We start from the raw sequence: 19466 nt of genomic DNA, 5'->3' as shown, positions 1-19466 counted from the left end.
TTAAACTGAATAGTGAAAGAGAGCTTAGAAAGCAAAAGTAACATTTAACTAAGAAGTGAAAACATCACTAACATTTTTACCGTATCTTACATTTAATCCTACCAGCTTTCAAATACACCTCTCCCTCTCCTGAGCAGAGACTTTCTGCAATCTACTCAGAGCACAATCTAACCAAGTCAAATCCTTCTTACAGCATTTTTTTTTCTGCCCCAAGTTAGAAATTCAATCTTTACTATTTACAATTTTATCTTTACCACTGGACAACTAAAAAGCCCTTAAAAAGTCCTAGAGATTTAACAACCAAAGGAAACTAGTGAAAAGTAAGCCTATCCAAACTTTACTGTGAATGTTTTTTAAACGAAATATTCAGCTTTATTAAACAACCACCTGTTTTTTCTTCCTTTTTCACTTTTTCTAGTTCAGGAGAGGAATGGGGTTTACTACTCATTCTATTCAAAGATGTGCTCCTCTTCTTTTCTGTTCCTCCTGGAGACCAAGCGTAAGGAAGATTATTTTTAACATAGTATTTATATATATATGATTTTCTAAATTGTCATTCTCATGCTTTGCTTTTGCCAAGAAATCAGCTAAAAACACTGATCTATCATTATGAACCAGTAGTTTCTTGTAAGTGAAATGGTTTGGCTAGCATTTGTCTATTCTGCCCCCCGCCTCCCCCCACACTTTTCAGAGGAGTAAGTCTGGTTTATAGGAAATCACCTAATATCTGGCACTGGAATGTGCATAACAATATTTATGCCACAGTGCACAGACCACATCTACAGCACTGAACGCATGAGTAAAAGCCCAGACAATGAAACTGGGACATGGTTTAAAGTCAATATCAAATACCCCGTCTACCGTCTCCCAGTTCTCAAAATGAACTTGTTTCTAGCACCTTTCTGTTCCACCTGTGAACCTTTGAGTGCTGACTGCTGAGAATGCAGAGGAACTTTGTTATTCAGCCTGTTTAATGAGGCACTTCGCTTTGTGGTACCTGGAAGTGAAAGCGCATGGATTAATTTTGTTGAAAAGCCTAAACGGTCCCCTCCAACACCAGCCCCACTTCCCTAATATACAGAATTGCAATTAAGTCACTTCCTAGTACAGATCCTTCAGAAGCAGGAAAATTGGAACAGGGAAGAATCAGTCCATATATGCATATCTTAAACTCCTGTACATTGCTTATCACAGAGACATGATGCCAATCTTAACAGACCTCGTTTGAGCTACTCAGATCATCTTTGTAGGCCTTTCTGAATAAATAATTTTAAAAGGCCTCTGCTCACATTATCAATGAGTAAGAGACAGAAACAAAGTGTACACAGCTTAACACAGCTGAAGAAATACTCCACTGATCCAGGAACAAGCTCCTTTCCCTCATTTATGCATTCTGCTCCTCCACCTTCCCAGACACATACACACGGCAGAAGCAATTTGGTCAATTTTGTGACCATATTTTCCTCTGTGATTTGAATTTAGTCATCATTCACCAAACAGGCATTTCTTCTTGAGCACCAGACCAGGAGCACAGAATTGTTCTAACTTGCTGTGGTGATCTAAATCCGTCAGTAAGTCACCCTTTACATCCAGCTAATCCAAGAGGTCACAAGTCCTACCCAAATTTCTTCCATTTCAAACCACCTGAGATTTTTTTCTCCAATGCATACAAAGATTCACAAAGGATTTCACAGTAGACAGTAAGTTTGGAAGCAATCCCAATTAGCTGATAATTACTGACTTCCTTTGTTAGGTGCTTAATTTCTACTCTACAGCCCTGTTTCTGACTCATACCCGGGCTGAACCCTGCAAGGCACATTATACATAAATATCATTTCAGATCACAAGCAGTTTGCAGTGACTCAGAGAGACTGCCCCTGCAGCTATGCCAGTATGGATATATTCACCAATTCCCCTACCAGGCAAACAGTGCATGAATACAAGTTTTTCTGCTGCATCACCTTCCAACCTGAACCAGCAAACATACTGTTAGCCATGTCCATGTTAGAGATTTTTCTAGCACAGCTCATTTGATCAAATGTTGTAAGACTGACAGAACACTTCAGTGTAGACCTAACTGAACGTGATTTCGTATTAAACAGCTCTTGGCTTATTAATACCTTTCATTACCTTGGGAAGAAACATTTCGGTTACAGGCAGGCTCCTATGAAACACAGAAGAGATTCCCACAAGGAAGTCTCATGCTAAAACAAGCTGATATGTGCTAATACAAATCTTTACTTTCCTAAACAACAAGTAGATTAGTACAATTCTTTTTTTTTTTTAATTAAATAATTATTTTCTTTTTTAATTGGAGAAGGCAGATCATTAGGATTTACAGAATGACCTTGACGTTACGTTCTGGAAGGTCTGTTTCACATTTCCTCGCTACAGGGAGTGTACACATATTGGGATGGGGCAGAAGGGAGGAGGAAGAGAGAAGACTGAAACGTTTAAGCTTGTCAGAATGAAAAAAACAGAGATCTATCCCATCCCTCTAGATCTCTGTTAAAACTAGTCAAGTGATGCACATTTTAAATGCGACACACTGCAGCCAGGAACTTCATGGAACCTACATTTTAAATCAAAAATGAGATCGGAAGCCACAGAAATTATAGAGGATCTCAAGAGCACAAATGCTCTCAGAAACCCTTTAAAAATAAAATTAAAGGAATTAGCTGTCTTGCAGTCCACTTCTATTCCTTGACAATCGTTAACACGGTAAGATAGACTTCAGAATGCTTGGAAGCAGTGGTGTGCACTAACAGTTTGAGAAATGCATAATTTGTGTATCAGTATCAAACTTACACATCTTTATTGGGCTAGAAAATGGCAGAGCTGCAGTCTATGGCTACAATCATACTAGAACCCCAGGTCAAAACAAAACAACCTCCTCCCATCCAAAAAACTCCCAGAAGTGTCAAGAGTTTTTTACGCATTCTCTTCTATATGGTTAAGGCAGAATTCTAAGATTAAAAAGAAAGTGTGTCTATAGAGTACAGGACCTGCACAAAAGAAAGATGCAAAAACTAAGCTGATTTTTTCCTCCCCACAGACAGACAAATGACTAAAGCTGTCTAACAAAATTTAAACTTTACTTTTGTACTATTTTTAGTTTGCTGAAATTTTAGGATGTGATTTAACGCATGCAACCCCCTAAAGATGATGGGAAATGATTTATGAATCAATCATTCACCAAGATTTGACTTTAGTAAAATGATTACAGAAATAAAAATAATAATAATAAAAAAGACAGTAATCTTTACCGTTACTCTTCTCCTCTAATAGAGATCACATCAACTGGGTCAAAGCCCTGAACAGTCAAGCTGGATTAACAAATTGCATGAAATGCATTTGAGATCAAAATATGAAGTGAATTACACATCAAGGGAGGAAGAGGAGTATCATTTGTCCTCATGTCTCCTCCCCAAATAACAGTTAAGCAGTATACCTGCTACCAGCAGGAACACAAACACTTACTTCGATCAGAAGCATTTAAAAGTGCTGCAGATGATGATAAACGTTTATTCATGACAGCTTCCGTTTGTTTGAGGTTTGCAGTGGAGGTGGACCGCTTGCTGGCTGTGTAAAGAAGTGGTTACTTTAGAATTCATCTTCATACCTGCAGAGGAACCTTTCACTTTTTCCTTGGAGACAACTTTGGAAGTATTACACCCTGAAAGCTATCTCAAGTTTTGTTTGATGAGAAACAAAAGTGTTATTTTTGTTGTTGATGTTTGTTTGTTTTCCTTTGATTGTACTTGATACAATTAACACCAGTTGTAACATGCAGAGGAAAGGCATTCAGTTTTAGTACAATAAAGCATAGATTTTAAGCATGTGTATGCAAACAAGTTATTTTTAAACTCTCTGCTCCTAACACAAAGACAAAGGCTACTGAGGTTGTGTGTTGTTACTAGATTGGCAAGACAGAGAAAGTAACAAAAAAAGGGAATAACTGTAATTTCCTTCTTTGTAACTTCCACTCAGGTATGTCAGAACAGTTATTCATTCACTAGTTAAGAAAAGCAAAACAAAATAAATGCTTTTGGAAGTATAAAACCAAGTCCCAAAGGAAGTCAAGAAAGCATTCTTATTTCTGATTATTTCTGAAGGGCTCCTTTATTTTAGAAATTTCCTATTTCTTTTTTCTAAAAGCTATTCCTTAAGTTCACGTTTCCAACCAGCTTTCCAACTCTTCTGAAACAACTACACCCTGAGACATTAATTAATTCTTCTATATGAGTATGCAAACACACATACACACACACAAAATCACAAACTCACACGGCAAAATTTTAAGTTTACCACAAGCCAGATAAAGACCTGCTTTTTAATGTCAAATAATGATCTTTCAGGATGAACACTACTCCAGAGCATGAAAGCCTTGAAAAAGCATGGATCTATTGCTATGGAAACTCAGTAAGTAGAAGATGATAATTCATGCAAAGCGTTATGGACTAGCATAATAAACAGGAAAAGTTCTGTACATCTAACACAAATAATTGATTGTGCTGGTATATTGGACTGCAAAGATGATTAATGCAAACTCATCAGTGCATACGAAACGCCAAAGGAAAAAGCAGCACTACTCACCACAGGGGGCAGCTTCTTTTCCCTTTGGCTAGTGTGCTACAGCAGCTCCTTACAGCAAGAGCCAGGGCACAAGCACTCCTACGGACAGCCCTACCTCTACTTTTGATCCATGTATCCAACCCAGACTTCCTGAAACACCATGAGCTAAGGGTCTCCCTCTCAAAGCAACAAATGCGAATCCATGTGAAGTGAAAAACACCTTCTGAAGCTGAATCTAAAGAAATGGAAAGCTCTTGTCACAGTGAATTAAAAGGCAAGTCCCCATGGGGTAAGAGAAAGGGGAGTTTAGTCAGTCTAGTTAAGAAACAAAATCTGAGCTTAGATGATACTTTCCTAACGTAACAAAAATGGTATTTTGTGAATGAAGCCTGAGTACTCTGATAACTAAAACAGCCTTGCAAGGTTTCGTATACAAAAACCAGAAACTTGTAATTTTTGTATTTGGGTCTTTCCAAAGGGTAACACTCCCCTCTAGTGGCTGTTTTGAAAAACAACAAACAAACAACAACCAAAAAACACTCGGCTCCTGCCTGAATTTAAGCACACGCGAGTCAAATGCCTAACATCGTGGAGATACTTTATATAAATAATTTCTCTTTGTTCAAATTAAGACTTCAGCACCTACCAGAATTATGAGCTTTAGTCAATCACCTACCGAGACCCAGAGGGCTGAAAACTAAATCTTGCCTTGAGAAAAATTACACTATGCAAAATACTTCTTTTTCAGCAAGTTTTCAGGTTCTGAAGGTGAACTGTGCTGTTTAGTACAGACAAGTGATGAAACTGCTGCTAGAAGACTCAAAAGAAAAATGTACAGTCTATACGTGACTGTTCAGATAAAAAACACAATTGACACGTTGACTGAAAAAAATCAAATTGGTAAAGCATAGTCATACAGATATTTGAAGTTTCCTTTTTCCAGAAAAGTTTACTTTGCACTAATTGCCTAAAATTGTTAGAACTCAATGCTTTTTTGATCAATACATTTGAAAATATATGATCAGAGGGCCTCATATTTTTCCCTACCTCAAGCACAAGACTGCTTCTGAAAACCCCAAAGCTTTGGACAGTTCGCTATTAAAAAAAACAACTTTAGAAGACAGACATGATTTTCTCAAGTAAGTTAGTCTGGTAACATAGGTAAATATTTCTGTACTTTGATGGGAAAGTTAAATTATTTGCAACAAGGGACTTGAACTGGAAAAACCATATAGCATAATTCACGTGGTACCAAACATCTGGTTTTTAACGGTATGGAAAAACAAATTAGCAACAAAGCCAAAGAAAGAACATGATTGCCATGCATCAAGGTTAGCAATGGGGAAAGGAGCTATGGAACATGGTATCTTACAAATATCCCTGAGAGAACAGCTCTCAACCCTGGCTTCCAACCAAGTTTCACTGAGAGACAGAGGGTGCTGGAGCACTGCCTATCTGGGGTCGCATAAAATTAGGCTAAACAAAATAAAATTATCTGTTTTGTAGCTCCTCCTGAGTTTCTACAAGGACAGGGAATCTATTTAGAAAGGGGAAAACCTTGCAACCCGATTTCTATTCTAATAGCACAAGTCTCCACTTCAAGTGCACCTGAATGTCTAGTTTTGCTTAGCAGTCATCACTAAACCTCCCTCATTTATAAGGGCTCTGTTGTCAGGGATGCTTTATTACACAGCCTTGCCATTTTTCTTGGTAGACCCACACCCTGCATGTTTCATCGTAGCACTGACAGCAATGTCATTAATGCAACATTAGACTCTAGGGCTTTCATCAATTTTTAAATTTCAGACCATCAGCGGGGTATTTGGTGCAGCCTCAATGAATCACATTCTGTACATAATAGAGAATGCCTGATGGCTGGTGAAATGTTCAGTTACATGGGGTTTACTTTCAAGAGCGTGCTATCTCCATCACCCACAAACAGTGCTTTACCAGTCAACATTCCTAAATATTACCACCGGCATAGCTGGTTCATGGAAGGACATGACTGATTTCTTATTTTTTTTGCACAGCAACACAAAATACAAGAAAGACTAGCATATAAAATAAATAACGAATATTTGAAATCTGCCCCACAGTGTTTTTCATTTCGAGAAATGGAGATGGAGACTTTAATCCCAAATCTGCCACAGAAATTGATGATGGAAAAATACCCTATAGAAATTTGCTTTAGACATGCTGTCAGAGCAGGTGCGTTACTCAGCCACAATGATGTAATGCAGCAGAGCTCATTCCAAACTCTAAAAATAATTGCTGGAAAGAAAACAATTACATAAATATAAGGTGAAAGGGATCAAATAAAGATTATTTTCTTCGAAAGCTGGCTGGATTTATGTATCCTATATGTTTTTTCTAGATTTTTAACAACAATTAAGCAATGAGCTCCAGAAAGTTAAGAAGCCAGGGACAATCCTGAAACGGGAATAAATATGAAAAGAATTAATTAAAAGAATTAATCCAATCATGATTTTGTATTGTCCAGCCCAGGCAAGACAGCTGTATGTTTGAAATCTCAATCTAAAGACTAACAGAAATTTTAAAAAGTGTGCATAAAAGTGCCTTGGTCAAACACTGCATTATCTGTTTATTTCTACAGTCAATTTTTTCAGAATTGGTGCCAAGTTATTCAAATGATCTAATGTAGCAGAACATACATGTCCTTCCTGTTGCTACTTCATGAAGCATAAGGTACAGCTTAAGTCTTCATTTTCACATTAGGAACATGTTTGTTGGAAGACCGTTTATTTGTAACATACTTCAGCAGTACTGTGATTCTAGTCTTCATGATTAAAGGGACAGACAGGACTCATTTCCTCACTTAAATTAGAAGAAAGCAAAGGCATTACTTTATGTTGGTTATAAAGTTTAGCTTTTAAATTAGAGAAGGTAGAAAAGAATTCAGGAGAAAAAAATAATGCTTTCCTAAATACCCATGACAAATGTGATATCCTACGTTCCAAGTTCAAAGACTTTTGGTAATGTGGAATATGCCATCTGGATTTATATATATTTATATATCTTTAATATATATAGATAATATATATAGATATAATATATAAAAATTTTTATATGTCTAAGGAACACACGTTTAACAGGTAAAGCAATACAGTGAAAGTGGCTAATTTTGAAGAAAATCAGGGGTTCATGCTGTGCAGAGAAAGGGATGAGAGAAGTTTAAATAAAATACATATGCTTCTGCTGTGTTGCCAGAATAAGCCACAGTAGTTAAATCATGCTCACTCAGACTTTCATTGCATTTTCAATTCTCATATTGTCAGCATTGCAAGACAGCTGTGTTGAATTAGTAATGCCGTGAGCATGCACAGATTTTCAGAATTCAGATTTAGCTGGGTCTCAGCTGAAAGCTGTTGTCTTAAACTACCTACACGAAGTAATTTTACTTATTAAACATACAGACTTCACAAATATATCAGTGATTCAAAATGTTTCTATGAATGGCTCACTCTATACACTGGCAAATACCAGAACTACAATCAAAATACATTAAATATATAGAATTACATTTAGACAATAAGACATCTAGTTTTGCGAAGCCCTACGTGGAAAAAGAATCAAACTGCACATAGGACCCATTGCCTTCTACAAAATTTTAGCAAAAATCATCTGATTTTACAAGTATTTTCAATCGCTCATTAAAAAAATAGAAAAAGAAACCACAAAACAAAAAATAAACCAACCCCACACTTTTTGCAAAGTAGGAAACAGTGAAAGGGTTCAAAATTTACAGTTTTGAAAAAAAGCTGACTACTGAGTTAATTTATTCTCAAATACAATCCTTTAAGAATTTCTCTTCTCCTCCCCCCATGCTGCATCTAGTCATCTTTAAAAACCCAAATGCACATATCCTCTCCCTCAAAATTCCCTCAGGATGCCACAACTAAAGCTGTAGTTTAATTAGCTGGGAGGGATAGTTAAAAACGTAGAGGACTGCTTTCCACTTAGGGATCGCATTTGTTGCATAGCTGGCCAAGATCCAGGAGAAAATCTACACGGAGATGGTTTTTCTTAGTTTTAGAGAAACAAGAACTCAAGTTCAAAAGATTAGTAGCGAGTATAAAACAAAAGAAAAAGAAAATTTTAGAAATCAATACCACCAGTTCCAACTTCATCTGTGGTCTGTTGCTCTGTGGAAGAAGAAGGTTCATAAGTTACAAGGTCAAATAATAAACAATGCAAGTCAAGCAAAAAAAATGGGGAAGTTGGATATCATGATTATTTCTATCATAAGCACATTCAAACATGTTTTAAACAAACACTTAAAAATTAACATTCAAGCTGGCAGAAAAAGACACTACTAAAACAAAAGTCAAAACACACTCAGTACAATTCCAGCAATTCAGAAGATAGGCTGAATTGAGGAGTTTTTGGCTTTACTTTATTCCTGGACAATAACTAATTTAAAGTTACTTATTGGCAGGGGCCTTCCAGCTGGGCAGTACATGAAAAGATCTCTCCCAGTGCACCCTTTCAGGACAAGTACAGACAGGAATCTTTCCCCCCAAACCTACCTGCGGATCCTGTTACAAGATCCAACAGAGGAAAAGATGCCCAGGTCTCTACGAATAGTACTACACCTGCCAGTGTTCACACTTAATATTAGCCATGCTAGAAAAGGTGTTACTTACCTGTTTTGCTCTCTGAATCTGGTGTTACAGACCCTCCCCAGGACCATCTCTTTTGTCGTGTTTCCAGTCGCTGACTCCGTTCCAAGGTACGATGCACAGCTGCTTCATATCGCTCCTATTATTAAACAACACCACTATGAAGTTATGTAACTACAAAGCACAGCTATGCTAAAGACAAAATACAGATTGTTTTTTTTTTCCAGCAAGATTTAAAATGTTTTATTTTGTTGCAAAAACTATCACACAAAAATGTTAATGACAATTAACAGTTTCAAAAGTGTAAACATGATTAGATTGAGTGACAGCACAGGTAATCTATTTTACTCTTTACTTAAAATAGCCATCAGATTTCCTATTCAGTAAACAGTACTACTTATTTTCTAAACAGGGATGAAGCCCGAAGTGAACAAAAAAAATTGCTTATTCTTTATACTATTTATATTCTTAAGTTATTTCTAAGAGATGCTTGAAATTCTCCATTATAAAATACCAAGAGTAAGTATAAGGTTGTTTGTCAGAGAACTATATGAACACTGGTCCAAATATTAACTGATACTGACATCAATTGATGCACAATGAAACCAGATATAGCAAGGTATGAAAGCAAAAAATCTGCAAAAAAGATTAACCAGCTCTAGACTAGAGCCATCGCTGCTGACAGGATGAGGAGTACCAAACAATGCTGTCTTCTGCATCCAGGACTAAGAACTGCTAATGTGGGAACTTTAGCTATTGTGTACAAAGACAAAATGTAATCATGCTAGACCATTTCTTCTCCACGATCAGCCAGGTTTCCATCCACGTGTCAACAATAGATTTCTCTTCTGGAACAGTCATATCCCAAGCGACCTCTTGAAGCAGTATTTACTGCCGATACCTTACAGTAAGATGCCAAGGGGACTTATTATCCAAATGTTCCTCCCTCCTGAGGACGTAAGACTTTCACCTTCTTTCAGCACCATTTCACACAGACTGACACGGTCACAGTGTAAAACAGATAAAGTAAACTTGGAAGGAAGGAGGAATGGAAGGAAGGAAGGAAAGCAGCATTCCATATACTGACAAGAGATAAAATGAAATAGTGTTGTTTTTTTTTTTTGAAACATAAAGCTTAGTTGTTGCCCCCCACCCCTTGTTAAACAAAGCTGAATTAGAGTTTACCTAACATGCCTAACCATCTAGTCTTTACGTAATCTGTAGATGAGAAGGTATTTGCAGTGTGGTAATTCTTGAAAGCCAGAGTTAAAGACTTCGCTTTATAAACAACTGAAAATCAGTTATCAACTCAAGACATCGACATAATCAGTTGCACAGCTGTACAGAATAATTGAGTAATTGTTATAAGACAGGTATCTCAAGGGTAGCCACTGCTAATTGTCTTCAAGACTGGCTTAGACAGAGAACCACTTATTTTTCCACATTGCTCGCTATTGTGTTTCTTCCTCTGCATTATCTAAGGAAGGTGATTAACTAAATGAGACTTGGCTAAAGAACCCTACAAGCACGTGGCAGAGTATGTATTTTTGATGCACTTCTATCTGCTAAATTACGAGAGAAGATGGTATCTTGCTGGCAAATACTGCCTTAAGATAGCTTCTTTATAAGCAATTTTTTTCAGGTGTGAGAGTCCAAAAGTCAAGATCTGTTTTCCTTTTCTGGTTGAAAGTAAGGTTTACAGGTCAAGTGCACACTATTTTCTTACCTCCCTGATTCTTCACATATCTCTATGTACAAGATCATCTTCCTCCAGGGACCAATTAAAAGACAAGGTTAACATCAATCGAAAACTCATCGGCTAGTCCCTTCACCACTCACCACAGTGGCTACTTAAAACATACCTATCGTCCTCTAAATTTCATGAATAAACATACTGTAGGCTTAGGGGAAGCACCTATTGAAGCATAAGGGATGTTTGATGCTTAAAGTAGTAGCCTGAAGAGATAATACCACACTGGACTCCAGTCAAGGCCCACCCCAAACATTTCTGCTTGTTCTTCAGCAATGTAAATTATTCCATGAAGTTCAAACGGAATATCCATCTGAACACACCCAGAAGCTGATTACAGATAACAAAACACCAGCGTAGAATACTGCCAGTCAAAAAAAACCACCACAAAATCTATTCCTAGAACAGCATGACAATAGCTGGACTCCAAGGGGACATCCAGCCAGGCTTACATCCTCTTCATCAATGACCACAGCAAGCTCTTACAGCTAGCTTATGAAAGCATGTGTGTGTGTTATGCTTTTAGTGCTGACACACCGCTTCTGGAAATCAACCCTTTCATAACTTGCAACATATTTAACATGCATCAGCAGACCAACTCGTCAAAGGGGATGGCACATAATTATGTATTTATTTCTGTTTTCAGCTTCTATGAAGCTAGCAACATGCTCCACAAGTTAAATACTGCTCTGCTGGTCCATGTGCAATCAAAGCAAAGGCAAAGGGACAGTCAATTAAGAACAGCTGATACAAAGTGCAAAGCAGTAAATGGTAAGTACACAGGTAACATCAACTGCACAACATATGGTAACAAATTATAATTTAGGAGAACTAAAAGAATGTGAGACTCTTTGGCCACAGCTGGGCTCCCAGAAAGCAAGACACAGAGCTGAAAAAAGTTTAAAACCTGTCACCCATGCTAATTTACAAATGGGATCTATTAAGTGCACCAAAAAGAAGCAACATATTTAGGAATATAGAGTGGTTTTTTTTTTTTTGTGAATGTGAAAAATAATCACTAGCCAAACAGCAAACACAGCTCCCAAAGTCCAGAGTTCCTCAGGTACAGTTAAAACTAGGCCAGGGATGGGGATGGAGGACACGTGCCCACTGTACAGATGTGTAAAATGTTTTCATATTCCAACACACAGCATTCCCATGACTTTCTATTTTTCATCATTCAGAGCATAGTAAGAACATAATGTAGGAGCTCCTATAAAACTACAGAACTTCAAGACACAGTACCTTTTCTTCTTCTATTTTCTGTTTTCTTTTTTCCTCTACTGCTGCCCTCCGTTGTTCCTCTTTCTGCTTTTGTTCTTTTAGCTTTCTCTGCCTTTCTTCTAACTGTTTTTCATACTGAAGTTTTGCTTTTCTCTCCTTTTCAAGGATTTGTGTCTCTTTGGCAGCTGTAAATTTTTAAGAAAAAATTAAAATCAAACTTAACTATTCGTTGATATTACAACACGGATTACAGGCAAGAGACTACCAAGCAAAATTATCATCCCTTCAAACTAAAACACATAGCAAGATCAGCTAGCAGTGCTGGATGACAGTTCACATGATGACAGAGATGTCTAATTCTGTCCCCAGGATGGCAATGAATTGGAACCTTTTCTGCCATTACACTTCACTGTCTAGACAGGAATGCCAGGATATGTATATAAACACCTTCCTTGCCATCATAATAGTGAAGTCTTAATAAGTAGTAAGCTGAGTATCAAAGGGTGGAATTTTCTGTTGCAATTCTCGGTTTTTTAGGATAAAAGATACATGGAAAAGATGTAAAGCGTTGGGCAACAACACAGAAAAACGCTGCAGATACTGCGTCTGACTACAAAATAGTTATGTCACTGTTCTCCACAGCCTCCACCTAGATACAGCTGTGCAGAGCTTAACAAGAAGCTTCACCTCCTCTGACAAAAATCTAGCGGCTGAATACACAGTAGAGGTAGTTTCTGCGTCTAGACAGATGAAATGAGCTTAGAGACCAGATAATTATATTAACAACGCATTGGCATTATCTATGGACAAGGCCCCCAAAATACTTCTGAATTTACGTACATCCCAGTCCTGTTCTCTCTTCTTGTTGGGATAAGACAATCATTCCTGTTCTGTGTGTCTTTGATCACACATTAAGCAACACAGACATGCAGGCCAGAGTAAGCCACTGCTCCTCACCAGCTGGGAGACTGAGAACAAGGACTGCAGGGCATACCGTGACCCTTTCATCTCTTGCTTCACACATATAAGCTGAGATTCACATCACAAACAGCATAAAGCTGGGCAAGAGTTTTACTCTTCTCTAAGTCTCAGATTCTTAGCTAAAATAAAGCATATATTGCTGACACTTAAATCCACGAGTCTTTTCAGCATGCTAGGAAACAAGAGAAGCAGTGTTCAAGGCAATCAAGCCATTCAACTAGCTAAGCCCTTTTTGGTTTTCTCTGAATCAGTGTTTCCCAAACCTCAGTCTTCAGGGCTACAGGAAGAAGCTCTAAGATAAAGGTTATCATTTCAGAAATGTTTTTGCTGAGGCTTCCAACAAGAAGTTGGCTATATTTGCCTGGTGGTCCCTCGGAACTGGAAGGACAGAAGCAATATACAGTTTGAAGAAGCCAAAAATCTCTGTAATATTTTCCTCTCAACTCTAATTTTTCTCCGTTCAGGCTCACAGATGGTCACTGAAGCAACACCAAGGGCAGACCTGGTTGGTGGTCTCCAGCAAGCTGAAAAAAGTGACTAAACAAGGAGTAAGAGAGTGAGTTATCCTTTTATCACAAAGATTTTCAGAAATTATATTTCAAATGGAACAAGAAAATACCATGTTGCTTTTCCCGTTCTTCTCTACGCTCCCTGGCTAGTCTTTGCCTTTCTTCTGTTCTTAGAGTGGAACCGTCTATCACTGCCAAAAGAAAAATTGAAGACATGTAATTGTCAGTTATTTTGAACATTTAAATCTAAATAAAGTAGTCGTAAAGTCTTTCCTACTGACAGGATTATGGAACATCCTGACAGATGCATACCACCAAAGCACTGCACATTTTATATAGAGATTAAAGATCTCAACTGGAAAACTAAAAAGAGGCAGAATACCCTCCCCTTTCCCCTCCCTCACTACAACTGATCCTTTTTTAATGTGCAGCTGAAAGTATGCACAAGATTAAAAGGCCCACTGTGTACAGTCTAAAGAAAGCCTGAGCAAACATCAGACATTTTAAGAATGTACACTTATTCCAAATTCAACTCTGATCCTTATTCCTACACATATTAATTCCTGTGATCAAGAAATACAGGAATCTAGGAAAACTCCATCTGGGAACAGATAGTTTATGCATCATGACAAATTCAAAGTGCTGCAGGATAGCTACTTTACAGGCTAAGCAGAACCAAGACTGCCTGAGTCTTTGTAGGTATAAAAACTTGAATTTCAGCCAGAAGCGAACTGGTAAGCAAACCAGAACATGAAGAATGCATTTATCTTCATTGTTATGTCCTGCTGAAATGATAGGCAACTTCAGCGGCTGAACTCTGAGAGCGCTGAGAACAAAAAGCCTGTCATCAGAACTAGACCTTCAATGAATCTGTGAATCATCTAAACAAGCACTTCATGCTCTAATCTCTACTAAGGAAAGAGCATCGAACTTCTTTTTAAACCTCCCCCGTAAACCCAATATTTCATTAAGAACAATGACCAATAATCATACCTGGTTTAGTTGCTGTCTTTATGTTTATTGAGGTCTGGACTGCAATAGGGCTAACACCACTTTGGCTTCTTCTTTCTTCTGCTATGGCTTGGGCTGCAGCAACTGTGAGAAAGAATCATTCCATATTAAGAAAATTTCTACAACCCTAACTCATGAAATAAATACATAAAATAAAAGCATCAAGTTCTATTTGAGGCTGCAGATTCTTTAATTTAAAAACTAACTTGGGTATGCTTATTTTTTAAGAAGAAACAACTTTTCAGATGAGATTTCAGAGGTGACACAGCTTTTATTTGTAAAAGCAACAGAGACAAAAGCTTATGTTTTACAATGCATAGGAAAGGACTACACAGTTTCAAAAAAATCAAACTTATTTAATAGTGAACTATTATAAGAGAAACAATATTTAGTAAAGTTATGAGTCTGACTTACACTTAAGCACGTAATAAAAACTCTTTGCTACTGCACTTATGTTTGCAGGCTTAAACAAACATAATAGACTGTTAGCAGTGATAGAATAATATTTTGATGAGACCCAAGCAGGAAGAAGTTTCTAAGCATCTTTCATTATTTCATGACATGAAACCGAAAGTGAATTAGCTGTATAAAGTAAGCCATTAGGAATGCTCACATTGTACTTCTGAAACTGGATCTTCAAAAATAAATTTTAATTATAAATTAGATTCCAAAATAGTAATTTGAGCAATCGTGGAGAGACCAATTCACCTTCTCTGAGTTCTACCAAGGTGAATACAGAGAACTGCGGGACTATGGCTCCCGGTTAATCATACTGAAATTGAATGCTGGCCATGTTAATTTCACTAAATGACAAAAGCCATTAAGAAGTCTGGGAGACTATTTACTGTATCACTTTTCACAAATCTGCTTTATTTTGGTATCCCTTTTCACTTTAATTAGTGATGTTTAGGGCCTGAAGGCGAAGCGTTGCACGGGGAGCAGGGAGGGCAGGCTGCGGGACAGACAGCTTTACCCCACTGTCCTGCCCAGCTTTGAACGGGACAGTCTTTACACCAGCGATGCATTTTCATCAGCATCAAGTCACCTTGGCTGACAGATACAGGGAGATCACCTGGGGTCTTTCAGAAAAGCTTAACTTTGGAAAAAGCAAGAGGAAGCACCAGGCAGCACCAGACGGTCAGATTTGCCATCAACTAAACATTAAAAAGTAGAAGTTAACGCCTGTTTTAAACAGAAAGGGTAATCCACAAAGTAATTATAATTTAAACCATAACACGGAGGACGAATAGCAGAATTTGGTGTTATATTAAAAAAAATATTATAATATATATATATTAAAAAAAAAAAAAAGCTTTGTCAATGATCTCAGGCTTTCCTTTAATAGAGGAGTGCAAACTGCAAAAGAGGAAGGAAGAGCCTCTCTCCTCTTCATGTATTGCCATGACAACTAGCTCTGTCATGGTAATAATCCTCCCTAAGGCTGTGCCCAAGAACAATCACCTCAAAGTGTTTAATCCCATGTGATGTCAGTGATAAATGCTGATTACAATACTTATTCAGCAACTCTAAATTGTCACCCGCAGCTGTTGCCATGTCTTGAATTAATTTTTCATTGCAGCCCCAAACAAAAGTCTTCCTCAATTCTACCCAATGCATCTCTGAGGCTCTTTTCAAACAAATAAGAGACCTGATATAACGCGACATGGTAAGATTACCAATTTGCAAAGAGGAGAGCTAAAACAGGGCACACTGTAATTTCACCACATAGACAGAAAGCCAGGCAAAAAGCTGATTTTGTGAGTACTGCACGTCACATGGACATGAATCTAGCTCAGGTCACCAGCCAGAAAACAGGAAAGTTGTATCTGCTGCACACAACAAGACCTGAAAACACTCTGAGAAAGGACAGCCTGCTGCAGGTTTTTCTGAGCACGAGAACAGCCAGAACATTTATACCCAGTGAGACCCCTGTAGACCACAAAGACTGAAAAAAAATGAGCACCCTCAAACACAATTTTAAATTAAGAGAAATACAGAAACCCAGCTGCATTTTTTCTTCAGTCTCCATCGGAAGAGGTACGCAGGTGGGCTGAGCCAATTCAGCCCAGCCCAGCTGGGAACTGAGCACAACGGAATAAATTTGCCCGACTTGGACACGGGTTCTAGTCAAAACCAACACTGGAATTTTGCCTGTACTCCCAGAAACTTTAAACACCCAAATTTCCGTAACAAAGTTACAGGGAGAAGCAAGCCATAATGTAAAAAGGTACCAAATTAATCTTACTTTACCTGCGGAAGTATTTTACTATTAGAAATCTTGATGAACAAACTGGTTATTGTGGATTTATGGGATTATGTATTTATTCATTAAAAAAAAGAACACAAACACTTAACTAATGTTTATGATTAGAAGGCACCGTTTAAAAATGTGTCCTATCTACAAGGCAATTAGTTCATTTTAAAAATAAGGTTGCAAAAAATATTTGAGGTTCTATAGAAGAACATAAAAGTGGGTTACAAAACCAGTACAACTTGCAAAGGGCATAGAGAAGGAAAAGGTCTAAAAATACTTAGCCAAAGGATTTTGCATGGCAGTTAAAACATTTCTGATCACTGATTCAGCGATCTGTAATTTTAATAGAAATGATGTGCTTACAAATTTGAAAGTGGCAGATTCAGAGGCACTAGGAGTGCACCTTCATGTCACACCGAAACGATCCATTTAACTAACAAAATTAGAATTAAAAACGAACTACAGATTTAAGCACAAGATTATTAAAAGGGAAACAGCTATCACATTAGATGTATCCTCAAAATGTGTGAGCTCAACTTCACCAATCTCATATCAGCAGAAAGGTTTAACGGCCCTTGTCAATTTTACGGTAAATTTACGATAAAATCTGTAATTTTCAACATCAACATTCTACTGTATGGGGAGATTAACTACACACTGTTGTACTGTGCAAATTCTAAAAAACACAGATCTTATTTTTCTTTAATATGGTAAAAGATTTTTTTTTTTACTAGATTTTAATATTCTTTAGCATAAGACGCCTGTGATTCTTTAGAATACTTTCCCATAATGAATGCAGCAATCTGCTATGAAGCAAAGCTTCACTGAGATGAACTTCCCACAAAACCTATCTATCTTTGTAAAATAAGCCTAGTATTTCTGTAATTAATCAGGAAACCCCAGAACAGGAAACCAGTTAACAACCACTTCACTACAGCCTGTATCATGTGCTGTATTACTGGGGGGTGCCTTCACAGACACATTCAGCAAACTTCCTGGAGAAGAAAAATTCTCTTAGAGGCAAACTAAATCTCATTTCTATTCTGAGCTTCCCTCCCACAGCAGTCACTGAAGGCTTTCACAACAATTACTTGTTATCAGCATGATGTGTGTGCTTATTTTACAGCAGTCTAAATACTTCAGCTAAAATTAATAGAGGCCATGTGGCCAGTACCAATATCTGCATTTGTGCATAATAAAATAGGGCCATTTGGAACAGAAAATGGTTAGGTAACTTGGGCAGCAGTTTTCCTTCTGCCTTGTCGCTACCACCAACGTTACGCATCTGGCCCAGCTCATCTCGGACAAGACAAACCAACCCGACCCAACCCAACCCAACCGGAGCACCAAGAGCTGCCACGGGCCGGACAAGGCAGACTCGTCCCCCAGCTCACCTCCAGCCCGCAGCCCAGCTAACAGCGCGGGTCTGGTGGCACCTCCCTCGCACCGAGCATGATGACGCTTCCCTCTCTGATTAGGTTTCCAATATGCCCTGAAGAGCCCGCTGCTATAAATACAGCTTTATTTCTATTTCTGTCCTCGCGCCGAGTTAATGCTCTTGGCCACTGCCAAGACTGTCAAAGGACCCACACAGTTGCTGTTCTTAGCAAGCCTCATTAGGACCTGAACCGGCTCCATCCCTTTACCTAGCAAGGTTGAGGGCTTCCATCGCATCGTCTTTCACGGTGTCTTTGACCCGACCAGATGCTGCCCCACTCTCTCTTCCTCTCCTGTGCCAAACCAGAAGGGAGAGCGGAATATATTGACTTTCACAGCAATCCTTCTGGTTCTTATGATTTAATGACTCATTATGTAAAACAAACAAGCAAACAAAAAAACCCCAGGGTAGGCCTTTGAAACTAAAGTTGGAAGATCTCTTCAATGTTAAACATCATTATCACTCTACACGTTTTCACAAATGTTTAAATCAGGTACCAAGAAGCCAACGAGCAATGCATAAAACAGAACGAATTTGAACTTCCCACTAAACATCTCTGATTTTATAGCAGACTATCAAATTTGCAAGATGCCGTTTTTGTATCGCATTAACTCTTTCCTCAATCAGTAACTCTTTGCCTAGCTGCTAGTAATCCCTTTCGGTAACGCTCCTCTGATCCTATTTCTTTTAACATTTTTTCCAAAGCAGGAAGAAGTTAGGATTCAAGGCTGACATTTCCATGTATTTTCCTTTAAGCTGATTTCCACCTATTAATTACCACAGGTTAAGATAAACAGATGCAAGATCATCCATTAGACGGTTTGAAAAACTGGATACTGTCTTCACAGCATTACTCCTTGGCAGCAGGACGCACCGCACCCTCTCATAAACGGGTGGACAACAAGGTTTTTAATGATGAACGGAGCAGCCCCCTCCCTACGCGCTCCTTTTTTCCCTGCTTTCCCCCTTCTCCCTGTTTTCCCTGGTGCTCCTCACGTCCCACCTTCGGGCTGCAGGGGCCGACGGGCTCCCCCAGCGGCACGCGTGCCGCCCAGCAGGCACCTTCTGACGGACCAGCTGGGAG

At 38.3% G+C, this 19466-nt stretch overlaps 1 protein-coding gene across 9 annotated transcripts in view; it reads right to left on the bottom strand.

Moving 5' to 3' along the window:
* The window catches only part of MAP7D3 (MAP7 domain containing 3), a 48616-nt gene that overhangs the window by 19816 nt on the left and 9334 nt on the right, over positions 1 to 19466 (bottom strand). For 5 of the 9 annotated variants that reach the window (XM_080553674.1, XM_080553673.1, XM_080553675.1 and 2 more), the window contains exons 2-9: positions 14673 to 14774; positions 13790 to 13870; positions 12211 to 12374; positions 9240 to 9354; positions 8706 to 8738; positions 3481 to 3582; positions 899 to 997; positions 388 to 486 (exon numbers count right to left, since the gene is read on the bottom strand). In XM_080553674.1, the coding sequence (XP_080409800.1) occupies positions 388 to 486; positions 899 to 997; positions 3481 to 3582; positions 8706 to 8738; positions 9240 to 9354; positions 12211 to 12374; positions 13790 to 13870; positions 14673 to 14774 (795 nt within the window). The remainder of the gene's footprint in view (positions 1 to 387; positions 487 to 898; positions 998 to 3480; positions 3583 to 8705; positions 8739 to 9239; positions 9355 to 12210; positions 12375 to 13789; positions 13871 to 14672; positions 14775 to 19466) is intronic. The other 4 variants (XM_080553678.1, XM_080553679.1, XM_080553680.1 and 1 more) reach the window with 1 other exon arrangement.

The sequence above is a fragment of the Anser brachyrhynchus genome, assembly GCF_964034855.1.
Source record: "Anser brachyrhynchus genome assembly, chromosome: 13".
Taxonomy (NCBI): Eukaryota; Metazoa; Chordata; class Aves; order Anseriformes; family Anatidae; genus Anser; species Anser brachyrhynchus.
Note: the sequence above shows the minus strand (reverse complement) of the source record. Positions and strands in the feature narration are given on the sequence as shown.